This window comes from Crinia signifera, chromosome 19 (genome assembly GCF_055691185.1).
Source record: "Crinia signifera chromosome 19, ASM5569118v1, whole genome shotgun sequence".
Classification (NCBI taxonomy): Eukaryota; Metazoa; Chordata; class Amphibia; order Anura; family Myobatrachidae; genus Crinia; species Crinia signifera.
This window is the reverse complement of record NC_139226.1, coordinates 66,702,912-66,717,801: the sequence shown is the minus strand read 5'-3', so window position 1 is coordinate 66,717,801 and position 14,890 is coordinate 66,702,912. Positions and strand designations below refer to the sequence as shown.

Below are 14,890 nucleotides of genomic sequence, written 5' to 3'. Positions count from 1 at the left end.
GGATCTCTGAAATCCGAGCCCGCACATCTCTAATATATATTAACCCTTGATCTGCTATAATTTGCAATGGCACCTATCCCAGTATTTTCCACTTGGGAGAGGCACCAGACAAGGATGCCCATTATCGCCCTTGCTTTTTGCGATTACGATTGAACCAATGGCAGTCGCAATCAGAACATCACCTCTTATCCACAGCATAAAAATAAATACAGAATAATTTAAAATTGCGTTATTTGCAGATGATACTCTAATTTTCCTTTCCAAACCGTCCCACTCTATCCCTGCGTTATTGCATCTTGTTTGGAGGGATCTCTGGATATAAGGTGAACCTATCTAAATCCAAAATATTATTATTTGGAGGAGCAAGTCCATCAATTTTGGAGCATCTGCAGATCCCTTTTACCTTGACCAAATCTCATTTTAAGTATCTTGGGATTCAGATTAGTGCTGATTTGTCTAGATTATATGCTTTATATTTCTCCCAGATCATACAAGCCATCTCAACTAAATTGATAGCGTGGAAAGATCTACCCCTATCATTATTAGGCCGCCTAGCAATTATCAACTGAATAATCTTCCCAAAAATTTTCTACGCCATGCAAATGCTACCTATAGCACTTACCCAATCTGATATTACTAGGCTCGAAGCTATATTTCAAAAATTTATTTGGCAATGTAAACGCCCCAGAATTGCCAAAGCAAAGCTCCAAACTCCGAGATCAGAAGGAGGATTTGGACTCCCAGTCCCAGAGGACCACCCAATCTAGGACAGATAGAACACAGCTGTGTGGAAGGAATATTTAAAGGGGATATTCATACACCAATTTTTGGCTCTTAAAAATAAAAGTGCCTAAGAAATCTCACTTTGGTCAGTAGAGGGCAGTAAAGTTACACAAAACACCCCATAACCTCAAAACATCAAAAAGTGATTTTTCTGAATAACATTTGTGTGAAAAAGGAGCCAAAGGTATATTTCAATGAACCATAGTAGTTATTGACACCTTTCTGGATTTTTCTCATTTACATTGAGACAGTGCTGGATTAAATATTGACATTTTCAATTATAAAGGTTGTTTTTAAGGATCACTTTTCCTTCTACTTTGTTCACTTAAACACCATCTGTGTGTATATGTGTATGTGTTTGTATGTATGATTTTAACCCCTATAAATTCACTGCGGCCTTTTATCATATTCTATAAAGGGATTTTTTAGAAAATAATAATTAAAAGTAAAATTTTATGTGTATTGATTAAAGTGCGGTCCCTAAACACCAGTTCTTTCTCTTTTCTATAAATACGTAAACTTGTTACTGTTTGGGATCTGCACCCCCACCAACTGATTTAATAAATGTGGGGAATGGATCTTCGGATCATATAAACAAGATAATTCTCAGTGTGCAGGCATGCCCCCAGCTCCAACAAGGAGCAACCCACCCATACATAATTGACTCCCAGACCTTAAAAGTTATAATTTAGCCATCTTTTTCAGATATATCTCCGAATGGATTTTAAATAAATCTTCTTACACTGATCATGTCCTAGACAGAGCCGTTTTCCACCCTTATGCCCCTGGAGCATTGATTCAATCGAAAATCTCTGTTATCCCAGTAAACATCAAATCTAATATATTGTTCTTATGCCATGTGGATGGTAATTAATAAAAGCTGCAATAGAAATCCATACATGTCACAATATATTCACCTATGGGGGAATCCCTTACTTACACCCTCCATATCTAATCCATTATATAATCTGTGGAGAGACAGAGGCTTAGATCTCTCCAATAAGGTTTTTGATCCAGGAGGACACATATATCCCTTCTCATATCTTGCTAAACATGTGATCTACCCCACACGCATTTATTCTTATATTTTCAAGTGAGGCATTTCCTTACATCCATCAAGGCCATATTAAACTGGCACACAACTCTTATATATATCACAAGTAACCTCCATAGATTTTCTTCTTGAATTCTTAGTGAATAAACAATACAAAATAAAATATTTATACCTGTTTATTATGAGACAAAGATGGATAATATACAGAGACTAGCGCAGATCAATATTACAGTTTTTGCAGCTTATGGTGCACACCAAGTGTCCTGTCAATACAGACACTCCAAAACAAACGTGACAAGTGAAAAAAGATTTGGTGACACCACTTAGCGCTAACTGTGTGGTTAAATGAAGTTATACATAACTCTCATGGTACAGCATCCAGATTCTCAACCGGTTCACTTAGTACCTATAAAGACACAAATTATATACCCTTTCTCCCCCGTGATTGGGAGATTTGTGAGTCAGGGTATATCAATAAGCGATCTTAGTGTAGTATCCGCGTATAACAAAAGAATTTATTAAGTACAGGGAACTCACAATAAAGATGATTTAAAAAGCATAAAATCAAAATCACAATTTCCAAAGGCAATGCTGCTGCAAGAGAACTTCTCCCATCCGTCCTTGGCTCCTTGATGTTAAAGTCAGGGGACTCCGGGCACCGGTAACCTCCGTCTCCCAAAAGGTCCAGGCAGGTGGGTAGCAGTCTGAAGAAGGACATACCTGTCCGAAATGCATAAAGTGAGGCGCATACTAAAAGACTGAATTGCTGGACTGCTACCCACCTGCCACGGGGGGAGAAAGGGTATATCATTTGTGTCTTTATAGGTACTAAGTGAACCGGTTGAGAATCTGGATGCTGTACCATGAGACTTATGTATAACTTCATTTAACCACACAGTTAGCGCTAAGAGGTGTCACCAAATCTTTTTTCAATTGACCTGTTTATTATGAGACACAAATGCGTGGGTACAACACAATGGAATCTACTACTAGATAAATGGATACAAGATATTCCTCACGTGACACAACTGGATGATATTATAGGGTTACACATTATATCATTAAAAGCACTTAAATCAGTATATTTGCAGAAGGTATATTTACGCACTGTACACAGGGCATATATTGCGCCCAATAGGTGTGAATATATGGTCCAAGAGGAATCTGGGAAATGCCTTAAATGTGGGTATGCAATGGCAGACTTTGCACATTGTATGTGGTCATGCTATGAAATTAGGAGATTCTAGTGGAAGGTTTTGAATTTCCTTTTCGATGTGTTTCATATTAGACTCACTATGGATCCAATGGAGCTTATGGGCCTGTCGTTCCGTCTATGGCCAATGGACAAAATCAGAGGGAATGCCCTCTCATTACTGATAATCATACTAACTGTCGCTAGGGAATGCATCTTGATCCATTGGACTCAAAAAAACGCTTCTCAATTGAAGACACTGCAACAAAAACACAAATCCTATATTTTGATAGGAAATATGCTATCACGGATTCTTCAATGGAACCCAAAAGTTCCTTAAAAAAACGCACCTATTTATAGAAACCTTGGACAATACCACAAAAGTGCATATTCTTTCAATGTTTGTCAGGAATTAAGGAAATGCCTCTTAACAAACTTTGCTGTATTTTCTGTTTTTCTGCTTTTCTGTATTACGACTACTGTATGAATATGAGAGATTCAGGGATAACTATTACTGGGCTGATAGATATTGGAACGGATTCAGTATGAAATCCCGGCGGTCGGGATCCCGGCGTTCAAAATCCCGACGCCGGAATCCCGTCCGCCGAAATCCCGACAAGGGGGGGATGTGGATCCCCCCCCCCTTGCAGGTTAGCTGCGCTCGCCACGCAGTGGGCCCTGTGCCTTGCTACGCTCGGCACGCTAATTTATTCTCCCTCCACGGGTGTTGTGGACACCCACGGAGGGAGAAAGTGTCGGGATTTTGGCAGTCGGGATTCCGGAGTCGGGATTCTGAACACCGGGATCCCGACCGCCGGGATTTTAACTGCATCCCATTGGAACAACTGAACCAATGTATGAGTTGAATAGAGTATGTACACCAATGTTTATTACTAATTGGAATATACTTTCGGTCAATCGAAGAGCATCTCTTCATTTCCCTTTATCTTCTCCTTCCTTTACCTTCCTCCCTTCCTGGTAGTACAGTATGCAACACTAAATTATATGTATCTAGATGCCTGCTTTCTTTACTTAGAATTAAGGAAAATGTTAGAAAAGGAATTGCTCCTGTTCCTACTTAAAGGAAAATATAAATCACTACGCATTCCAATCCTATCTACTGACCCTCACCCTCACCTAAGGCCCTCCTCTTGTACTCTGTCTCATCTAGTGTTTAGTCTTTGTCTTTACATTATGTATCACTTCCTTCATCTTATTTAACCGCTCTTCTATTTAAAAATGTTATAGGATAAAAGTATATCGCATGAGTACTGATTAATATTTGTTGCATAATATTTCAATGTATTTCGGATCATATCAATAGAACTCAGCCCAATGGGCACTTTAAAAGGATTATAGTTAACTCTTCTACTAGATTATTAACATTAATCCCAGAAATGTGTCTTCTTATTCGATAACGAGGTACAACATATGCCCTGTATAAATATTATGTATAACGTATATATTTTTGGAAATTAAATATGATTGGAAATGTGTGTTGTTGTTATTGAGGAAAAAAATCTTTCAATAAAAAGTATTTTAAAAAAAATAAAAAATGTTTTAAAAATAGCAAGTCCAGCAGAACTGCCAGCTGTGGAGTCTGCTTCTAAGGCCATTTGGAACTGCTTGACTATCAGTTCCTTTCCATCCGGTAATTGCCAGTCTCTGCTCAATTGAGGATTCTTTGTGGCATTATACATTCATGTGCTTGCTATTTTTAAAAATTTTTAATTGTTCTTAATTTTTGTGTATACTGAATATTGTGTATATGTTTCATGAGGATATTAAATGAAGTCTGTGTAAAATACGTACTTCACCATCATATGCCATTTTCTTTATTTATATGATCCACCATACAGGAGGAATCCTGATATCAAGACCTCAAGCACCTGTTAAATTGTATTCCTTTTTCTGTTTTATTGGAATTTAATCTCTGGAATTGTAACAAAACCAAGCAGCTGCTAGTTATTATTTTACATGCTGTGCTTGAAAAATGACAGGAGGTTATTGCTGGATATTTTTTCTCTCTAATTTCTCTCTCTCCAAAACTGCCTCTTAATCTTTTTTTGTCATTTGAGTTATGTGAAATTTGCATTGTTGTGCTCTTATTGTTAATACATTTTATTAGTAACAATTATATTTCTTTTTAAAAAGATTCAAGTTCAGAGACAAAAGAAAAATGCAAAATTGGAATGAAGTTAGAATATCCTAGCGGATATGTCATGAACGACATCTGGTATCCAAAACGATGCAACATGAAGACGTATCATAGTATGGAAGAACTAAACACATGCATGAAAGGAAAATTCTTTTACTTGTTTGGGGATTCAACAATGCTTCAATGGATGACCTATTTTGAAAACAAAGTGAAAAGTAAGTATTAAAAGCCATCAGTAAAGTATAGATGAACATGTTTATTTTTTCTATGGATGGAATATTAACATTAATTTTAAATAAAACATTAAACAATTATTTTATCCTGTATTATTATTATTATTATTATTTTTATTGTTTTTTGTTTCTTTATATGGTACCACAAGGGTTCCACAGTGCCAATACATAAATCAGCAAAAAATGAAACAGTTAAATAACAAAGTACATGGCAATTTAGCACAAGTACATAAAGACAGTTCTATCAGCAGGATCAATCTATAACAGGGATAGTCAACTCCAGTCCTCGAGAGCTACCAACGATTAACCATAGTTTTCCATGTCTCCTCACAGAATCACAAGTGAAGTAATTAGCTCCACCTGTGGATCTTTTAAAATGTGTTAGTTTGTAATGAGTTCACCTGTGTACCTGCGAGATGAGCTGGAAAATATGAACTGTTGGTAGCTCTCGTGGACTGGAGGTGGCTACCCCTAATCTATAGGATCTGACCCAATGTTCACGGGATGGCGCATTGCGTCGGAGGGGGTGTCAAACACATCCGATTTGGGCTGATTTCTCGGCCCGATCCGTCTGGATAGGGTGATATTGCCCCAAATATTGCTAGTGTATGGGGGCCTTAAAGAGAGATAAGGTCAGATACTGTATGTAGGTAGGAGGGACAGTAGTGAGTGATCTACAGGTATGTGCACTACTGTAGTTACCTGTGCTGCAGTAGTGAGCGATCTACGTGCACAAGTTATCTGTGCTGCAGTAGTAAGCGATCTACTGTACGTGCACTAGTTACCTGTGCTGCAGGCAATGAGTGATGTACAGTATGTGCACTAGTTACCTGTGCTGCAGTAGTGAGCGATCTACATGCACTAGTTACCTGTGCTGCAGTAGTAAGCGATCTACTGTACGTGCACTAGTTACCTGTGCTGCAGGCAATAAGTGATTTACAGTATGTGCACTAGTTACCTGTGCTGCAGTAGTGAGCGATCAACGTGCACAAGTTACCTGTGCTGCAGTAGTAAGCGATCTACTGTACGTGCACTAGTTACCTGTGCTGCAGGCAATGAGTGATTTACAGTATGTGCACTAGTTACCTGTGCTGCAGTAGTGAGCGATCAACGTGCACAAGTTACCTATGCTGCAGTAGTGAGCAATCTACTGTTCGTGTACTAGTTACCAGTGTTTCAGTAGTGAGTAATCTACATTCACTAGTTACCTGTGCTGCAGTAGTGAGTGATCTACGTACACTAGTTACCTGTGCTGCAGTAGTGAGCGATCAACGTGCACAAGTTACCTGTGCTGCAGTAGTGAGCGATCTACTGTTCGTGCACTAGTTACCAGTGTTGCAGTAGTGAGTAATCTACATGCACTAGTTACCTGTGCTGCAGTAGTGAGTGATCTACGTACACTAGTTACCTGTGCTACAGTAGTGAGTTATCTATGGGGCCGATTCAGACCTACACTAATGTTCAACTCCAGAGCACGGCCAAGATTTCACACTAATGAGAGTTTTAGGCATTACAAGTGTTACAGTATACTGTATACAGTAGGTTTGAAGCAGCAACTTTGTGCTGAGAGTGTCACATACTATAGGTAGGATTTAAAAAGTGTTACATAACAGGACATTGACCCTTATTCAAATTTGTTCTCAAAATGGGCAAAACCATGTGCACTGCAGTTGGGGCAGATGTAACATGTGCAGAGAGAGAGAGAGTTAGATTTGGGTGGGGTGTGTTGAAATTGAAATCTAAATTGCAGTGTAAAAATAATGCAGCCAGTATTTACCCTGCACAGAAACAAAATAACTCACCCAAATCTAACTCTCTCTGCACATGTTACATCAGCCCCACCTGCAGTGCACATGGTTTTGCCCATTTTGAGAACAAATTTGTACTGCGATCAGATCTAAATAAGGGCCTTTGTATTATGTTTTATATATATCGTGTCCCAATGGCAGTTAGCACACTTCTTTTACATCATCTGGGGAAATGCTGAAGCCACATAAATGTGGTATGATGAATAGTTAAAGGCCAGCATAACACAATAAAATAGCAGAAGATAGCAAAAAAGCAAAAAGCTGTATTTAATCATAAAGGTGGACACACCAGCATATCAAAAATAGTCCATATACATATTACCAAGTCCAAACAGCAGCATGGCAAATGTGGCATGGTGGTCCACCTAGAGGGTCACTGATGCCCGATGACCCTCTAGGTGGACCACCATGCCACATTTGCCATGCTGCTGTCTGGACTTAATAATATGTATATGGACTATTTTTGATATGCTGGTGTGACCACCTTTATGATTAAATACAGCTTTTTGCTTTTTTGCTATCTTCTGCTATTTTATTGTGTTATGCTGGCCTTTAACTATTCATCATGTTATATATATATATATATATATATATATATATATATATATATATATATATATATATATATATATATATATATATTTTCAACAAAAAACACCATAGGGCTTATTTTTGGGGTAGGGCTTATTTTACAGCCACCAGGCCCCCAGTGCTGCTTTTATAGCCACCATGCCCCCAGTCCTGCTTTTTGCAGCCACTATGCCCCCAGTCCAGCTTTTACAGCCACCTTGCCCCCAGTCCTGCTTTTAAAGCCACCATGCTCCCAGTCCTGCTCCTCACCTACAGCACTTTCCACCAGCGCCGCTGCTGAAATACTCTGCTCCCGCCGTGTACAGAAGTCACGTGGATGTGTGCGGTGGTGTCATGCGCAATGCATTTGTGGGACCGGGAGCTGGAGTCGGTACAAGGGCTGATACAGTACTGTACAGCATATGTCAAGCAGGGTGGCAGTGAGGGGGATAGTGGGGATGGAGCTGGGGGCATTGACTTATATAGTTGTGCTCATAAGTTTACATACCCTAGCAGAAATTGTCCTTTTATGGGCATTTGTCCATTTGTGAGAATATGAATGATAACTCACACACATTTCTTTCGTTCATGGTTAGTGGTTGGGGGAAGCCATTTATTGTCAAAAACTGTGTTTATTATTTTTAAATCATAATGACAACAGAAACTACCCAAATGACCCTGATCAAAAGTTTACATACCCCAGTTCTTAATACCATGTATTTCCCCCTTTAACATCAATGACAGCTTGAAGTCTTTTGTGGTAGTTGTGGATGAGGCTCTTTATTTTCTCAGATGGTAAAGCTGCCCATTCTTCTTGACAAAAAGCCTCCAGTACCTGTAAATTCTTGGGCTGTCTTGCATGAACTGCACATTTGAGATCTCCCCAGAGTGGCTCAATGATATTGAGGTCAGGAGACTGAGATGGCCACTCCAGAACCTTCACTTTATTCTGCTGTAGCCAATGACAGGTCGACTTGGCCTTGTGTTTTGTATCATTGTCATTTTGGAACGTCCAAGTACGTCCCATGAGCAGCTTCCAGGCTGATTAGTGCAAATTTTCCTCCAGTATTTTCTGATAACATGCTGCATTCATCTTGCCATCAATTTTGAGCTTCCAGTGCCTTGGTAGCTTACACATCCCCATAACATCAGCGATCCACCTATGTGTTTCACAGTAGGAATGGTGTACCTTTCATCATAGGCCTTGTTGACAACTCTCCAAATGTAAAGTTGTGGTTTTGGCCAAAAAGTTCAATTTTGGTCTCATCACTCCAAATGACGTTGTTCCAGAAGTTTTGAGGCTTGTCTCTGTGCTGTTTGGAGTATTGTATACGGGATGCTTTGTGGCATTTGCATAGTAATGGCTTTCTTCTGGCGACTCGACCATGCAAACCATTTTTCTTCAAATGCCTCCTTATTTTGCATCTGAGCTGAAGTTATTTGTGGATTTTTCTTTGCATCCCGAACAATTTTCCTGGCAGTTGTGGCTGAAATTTTTGTCGGTCTAACTGATTTGGTTTCCACAGAATCCCTCATGTTCCATTTCTTAATTAGAGTTTTAACACTGCTGATTGGCATTCTCAATTGCTTGGATATCTTTTTATATCCCTTTCCTGTTTTATACAGTTCAATTACCTTTTCCCGCAGATCCTTTGACAATTCTTTTGCTTTCTCCATGACTCACAATCCAGAAACGTCAATGCAGCACTGGATGAAAGATACAAGGGTCTTTCAGGAGACCAGAAACTCACTGACCTTTTTATACACACACACTGATTACAAGAAAACAGATCACAGGTGAGGATGGTTACTTTTAGTAGCCATTCAAACCCGTTTGTGTCAACTTGTGTGCTTGTTATCAGGCCAAAATCTCGAGGGAATGTAAACTTTTGATGGGGGTGAATTGGATAGTTTACCTTGTCATTATGATTTAAAAAGAGTAAACACAGTTGTTTGACAATAATTGGCTTCACTCCAACACTAACCATGAGTGAAATAAAAGTTTGTGAGTTATTCATATTCGCTGACAAATGGCCATAAAATCACAAATTCTGCTAGGGTATGTAAACTTATGAGCACAACTGTATGTATATATGTGTATATATGTATGATGCCAGAAAACAATCAGGCTGTACCATTCCAGGGGGCCCGCACCCCAAAATTCCATTTTTTTAGTCCATTTTTCAATATTTGTGTCTGTATTGATGTAAGGCCCATACACACTAGAAGATATGAAAGACAAAAGATTTTGGTGAACAATTTAGCTTGAGCTGATCATAAAAGATATTGTGCATACAAACTGAATGATTTTATAAAAGATTAAAAAATTTTTTTTTTTAAATAACAATTTTTTATTGTTTTTTGGGTACTTGTTTCCTAGCACGGCCACAATCGTGAGTAATCGTGTCCCTTAATTAAGGGACACGATTACCCACGATGGACCCAATTTCTTTTGAAATCAGGTCCATTTTGACGGCTAGGATAAAATATCGGGGGCATCGCGTCGGTCGGGACCATTAACATTGGTCCCGACGCGACCGACGCGATGCCCCCGATATTTCCATAGACTTCAATGTTAAAAAATATTTTAACATTGAAATCTTGTCGGGAAAGGTAAAATATCGGGGGCATCACGTCGGTCGGGACCATTAACATTGGTCCCGACGCGATGCGACGCGATGCCCCCGATTTTTGCATAGGATTCAATGTTAAAAAATTTTTTAACATTGAAATGGTGTAAAAATGTCAAAAAATGTGAAATGGGTCCATATGACCCATTTCACATTATAGATGTCCCCGTCGTCGCCCCACGATAGACGCCAACCCGAAGCGTGGCGAGCGCAGCGAGCCCGCGAGGGGCGGCGGTACGCGTCCTCCGACCTTTTCATGCCCTACTATCCACTAGGGCGTGGAGTGAGAATAGAATAGTGTGGCGAGCGCAGCGAGCCACCGAGCCCGAAGCGTGGCGAGCGCAGCGAGCCCCGCGAGGGGACGCGGATACCTTCACAGTTATACGCGTCCCCTTGCGGGCTTCACAGGTGTCCGTGGCGACGCGGACACCTGTGAAGCCCGCGAAGGGACGCGTTTACCTGTGAAGGTATCCGCGTCCCCTCGCGGGGCTCGCTGCGCTCGCCACGCTTCGGGCTCGGTGGCTCGCTGCGCTCGCCACACTATTCTATTCTCACTCCACGCCCTAGTGGATAGTAGGGCATGAAAAGGTCGGAGGACGCGTACCGCCGCCCCTCGCGGGCTCGCTGCGCTCGCCACGCTTCGGGTATGCGTCTATCGTGGGCTGCTGTTTACGCGCTTCAATTTGGGGGGGTTGGGAATTTTTTTCATTGAATACAATGTAAAATTGGGTCCCAGGTACCCAATTTACATTGGATTCAATGAAAAAAATCGGGTCAAAAATCGGTCGGTCGCGTCGATCGCATCGCATGCGACCAAATCGCATGCGATGCGATCGACCCGATTTTTTTCAGCACGACCACCCCGATCTTAATCGGTGTGGCCGTGCTAGGAAACAAGTACCGTTTTTTGTTGTATCAATAATACAAAGAATACACACAGGTAACTCAGACTATTGAACAGCTCAAAGAGACCAATTTTGGAACATTTGCATCTTACATTTGGCTGTCCGTTTAAAGATTTAAAAAAATTTAAGATATTAGCTAAAATAGAGTGTTTGAGATAACGGCGGGTGATAGTGGGTTTGGTGACAGGGGCGAAAGTAGGTGTGGTGATGGGATGTGTGGTGACAAGGCATGAGGTTACATTGGTGTGAGGGGGAGGGGTGGAAGGGTGTCTAGTGATAGCGAGCAAGAGGGGGTGAGCTCACAAGGGGGAGGTTAGTGATGAGATGATGGGCCAAGAGCAGGTGTAGTGATGGGGGGCAGGTGACAGTGGCGGGAGGGGTGAGAGAGTGTGAGGTAACGACGGGCAAGTGGGATTAGGTGATGGCAGGTGAGAGGGAGTGAGGTAACAGTGGACGAAGGGGGAGGTAAGAGGGTGTAAGGTGATGGGTGTCATGCTATGCTTTGGTTTGGGGAACTGGCAGATGATGTGTAGCTGTGGAAGCAGTAGCTTGACCGGGATGGAAACTAGGCAGATGTATATAATGCTTTCTCTTGAAATGGTTTAATGAGGTATCCCAAAAGGAATTATCGCTATAAGAAGATGGAGGACACTGAATAAACAGTAGATTTAATGAAAACTTTATACTACAGTTCATTCAAGGAATGCAATATGAGATTAATCATATATGGTAAATTGGAATAAACCTAGGCACTTGACAATTGTGAAGACTTGTACAGTAATTTATGAGAGAAGTACAAACTAAAAAATATTGTGAGTTTGCTGAATGGTGATCAGAATTAAACTGAAGAATACTGTGATTGAAGGTTGAAGACTGTGGCTGAATACTGTAGCTTTAATACTGAAGAATAAAGGAAGGTAGCTTGAAGACTGTAGAAATGACGACTGCTGCTTGAAGACTGTAGAAATGATGACTGCGGCTTTAAGGCTGAAGAAAAGGATACTGCAACATTTAAGGCTGAAGACTCAGGCAGGTGAAGCACTGCCAGATCCAGGTCAGTACCCCATTGTGTGTACGTCGGGCCTCCCCATGGCAACTCGTGGGACAAGTGAGAATGCAGAGCTGCAAGCAGAACACCAGGAACAGGAGCTGGACTGGCAAGAGTTAACCGGGAGCACAGCGTCCGAGATCTTTACTGCATAAAATAACCTGAAGCACTGGCAAGGTACCTGATTACCAGTTGCCGACAGTGGTAGCACTGCTATACACGTAATGCCCACATCAGTTGCCAACAGCAGTAGCGCTGCTTACACATAACGCCCACACCAGTTGCTAACAGTAGTAGCGCTGCTTACACCTGACAGAACTCTGATTGAGTTGGATGTTTAAAATGCACAGACAGATCTCCAGCAAGCCTCCAACAGGATCTTCCATAGCCTAGAATAAAAAAAAGAATTGATAATGTTGGAGCTTACAAATATAATGATACAGAAATTTACATTTAATTATAGGTGTGTGCAGGATAATGGTGTGCAACAATGCCCACTCCCTTGATATAGGACCCTCCCTGTTGTACAGAGACCTGATTCCCACCTTATTTCTGCTTTAGCAGAACCCAAGAAGCTCTACCTGCTGTTCTAACTATGCTCCTCTTATGGCTGCTCTGTCTGTGAGACAACCATTGTTGTGGTAGAGCTGAGGGCTAATTCAGATGTGGACAGAGTAGCTATCATATATCACTAGCTCTCACATAGCTCTCTATGTAATTGGGGAAGGAGATGTCTATTACAAATGCCTCCTACTGCAGTAGTGATCATTGGATCACTGCAATACCATCAGATGGCTTGTAGCACCCATGGGGTCACACAAATCAGCCACCACAGTTCCTTGTAAGTGCCCAGGAAATCTCAATACAACAAAAAAGGTCCTGACCTCATAAATAGAGATACAGATACAGATAGTGGTAGATGCTTAAATTAGTTCAGTAATACTATTCAGGTGCATGCAAGGGAGGGGTTTATACTGAGTAAGTAACAAGACATTGGTTCTTTGATGCACCGGAAAGCTCGGCCAGTAACCCGCTCTATTACCTTGATGCCGGAGCTGGACAGACGTCTTCTTTCTTCTTAATATGGATGAGGCAATAACCAGGCTGAGGGTACACTTCAAGGGTGTTTATTAACAAAAGTACCAATAATCTGAGGTAGGTAGCCAAATGGCTTATCACAGGCAGAAACACTTTCAATGGTGTAACAATATAGATTCAATAACTGTAAACAACGTCAGTATCGCATAAATAAAGGACGTATTCCAAACAGGCACTTGCTAAGAATTAGGTAAACTTTACCGTTATAATCTGGTATGGGGGCCTTAAAGAGAGATAAGGTCAGATACTGTATGTAGGTAGGAGGGACAGTAGTGAGTGATCTACAGGTATGTGCACTACTGTAGTTACCTGTGCTGCAGTAGTGAGCGATCTACGTGCACAAGTTATCTGTGCTGCAGTAGTAAGCGATCTACTGTACGTGCACTAGTTACCTGTGCTGCAGGCAATGAGTGATGTACAGTATGTGCACTAGTTACCTGTGCTGCAGTAGTAAGTGATCTACTGTACGTGCACTAGTTACCTGTGCTGCAGGCAATGAGTGATTTACAGTATGTGCACTAGTTACCTGTGCTGCAGTAGTGAGCGATCAACGTGCACAAGTTACCTGTGCTGCAGTAGTGAGCAATCTACTGTTTGTGTACTAGTTACCAGTGTTTCAGTAGTGAGTAATCTACATTCACTAGTTACCTGTGCTGCAGTAGTGAGTGATCTACGTACACTAGTTACCTGTGCTGCAGTAGTGAGCGATCAACGTGCACAAGTTACCTGTGCTGCAGTAGTGAGCGATCTACTGTTCGTGCACTAGTTACCAGTGTTGCAGTAGTGAGTAATCTACATGCACTAGTTACCTGTGCTGCAGTAGTGAGTGATCTACGTACACTAGTTACCTGTGCTACAGTAGTGAGTTATCTATGGGGCCGATTCAGACCTACACTAATGTTCAACTCCAGAGCACGGTTAAGATTTCACACTAATGAGAGTTTTAGGCATTACAAGTGTTACAGTATACTGTATACAGTAGGTTTGAAGCAGCAACTTTGTGCTGAGAGTGTCACATACTATAGGTAGGATTTAAAAAGTGTTACATAACAGGACATTGACCCTTATTCAAATTTGTTCTCAAAATGGGCAAAACCATGTGCACTGCAGTTGGGGCAGATGTAACATGTGCAGAGAGAGAGAGAGAGAGTTAGATTTGGGTGGGGTGTGTTGAAATTGAAATCTAAATTGCAGTGTAAAAATAATGTAGCCAGTATTTACCCTGCACAGAAACAAAATAACTCACCCAAATCTAACTCTCTCTGCACATGTTACATCAGCCCCACCTGCAGTGCACATGGTTTTGCCCATTTTGAGAACAAATTTGTACTGCGATCAGATCTGAATAAGGGCCTTTGTATTATGTTTTATATATATATATATTTTTAACAAAAAAACACCATAGGGCTTA

The 14,890-nt window shown here is 41.0% G+C and overlaps 1 protein-coding gene across 2 annotated transcripts in view; it reads left to right on the top strand.

Moving 5' to 3' along the window:
* The window catches only part of LOC146042634 (NXPE family member 4-like), a 75,054-nt gene that overhangs the window by 50,862 nt on the left and 9,302 nt on the right, over window positions 1–14,890 (top strand). For both annotated transcript variants that reach the window (XR_014463951.1, XM_083162721.1), the window contains exon 3: window positions 5,184–5,402. Coding sequence is in view for 1 of the 2 variants with exons in the window: in XM_083162721.1 (XP_083018847.1) it covers window positions 5,184–5,402 (219 nt within the window). In the remaining variant the exon portion in view is untranslated. The remainder of the gene's footprint in view (window positions 1–5,183; window positions 5,403–14,890) is intronic.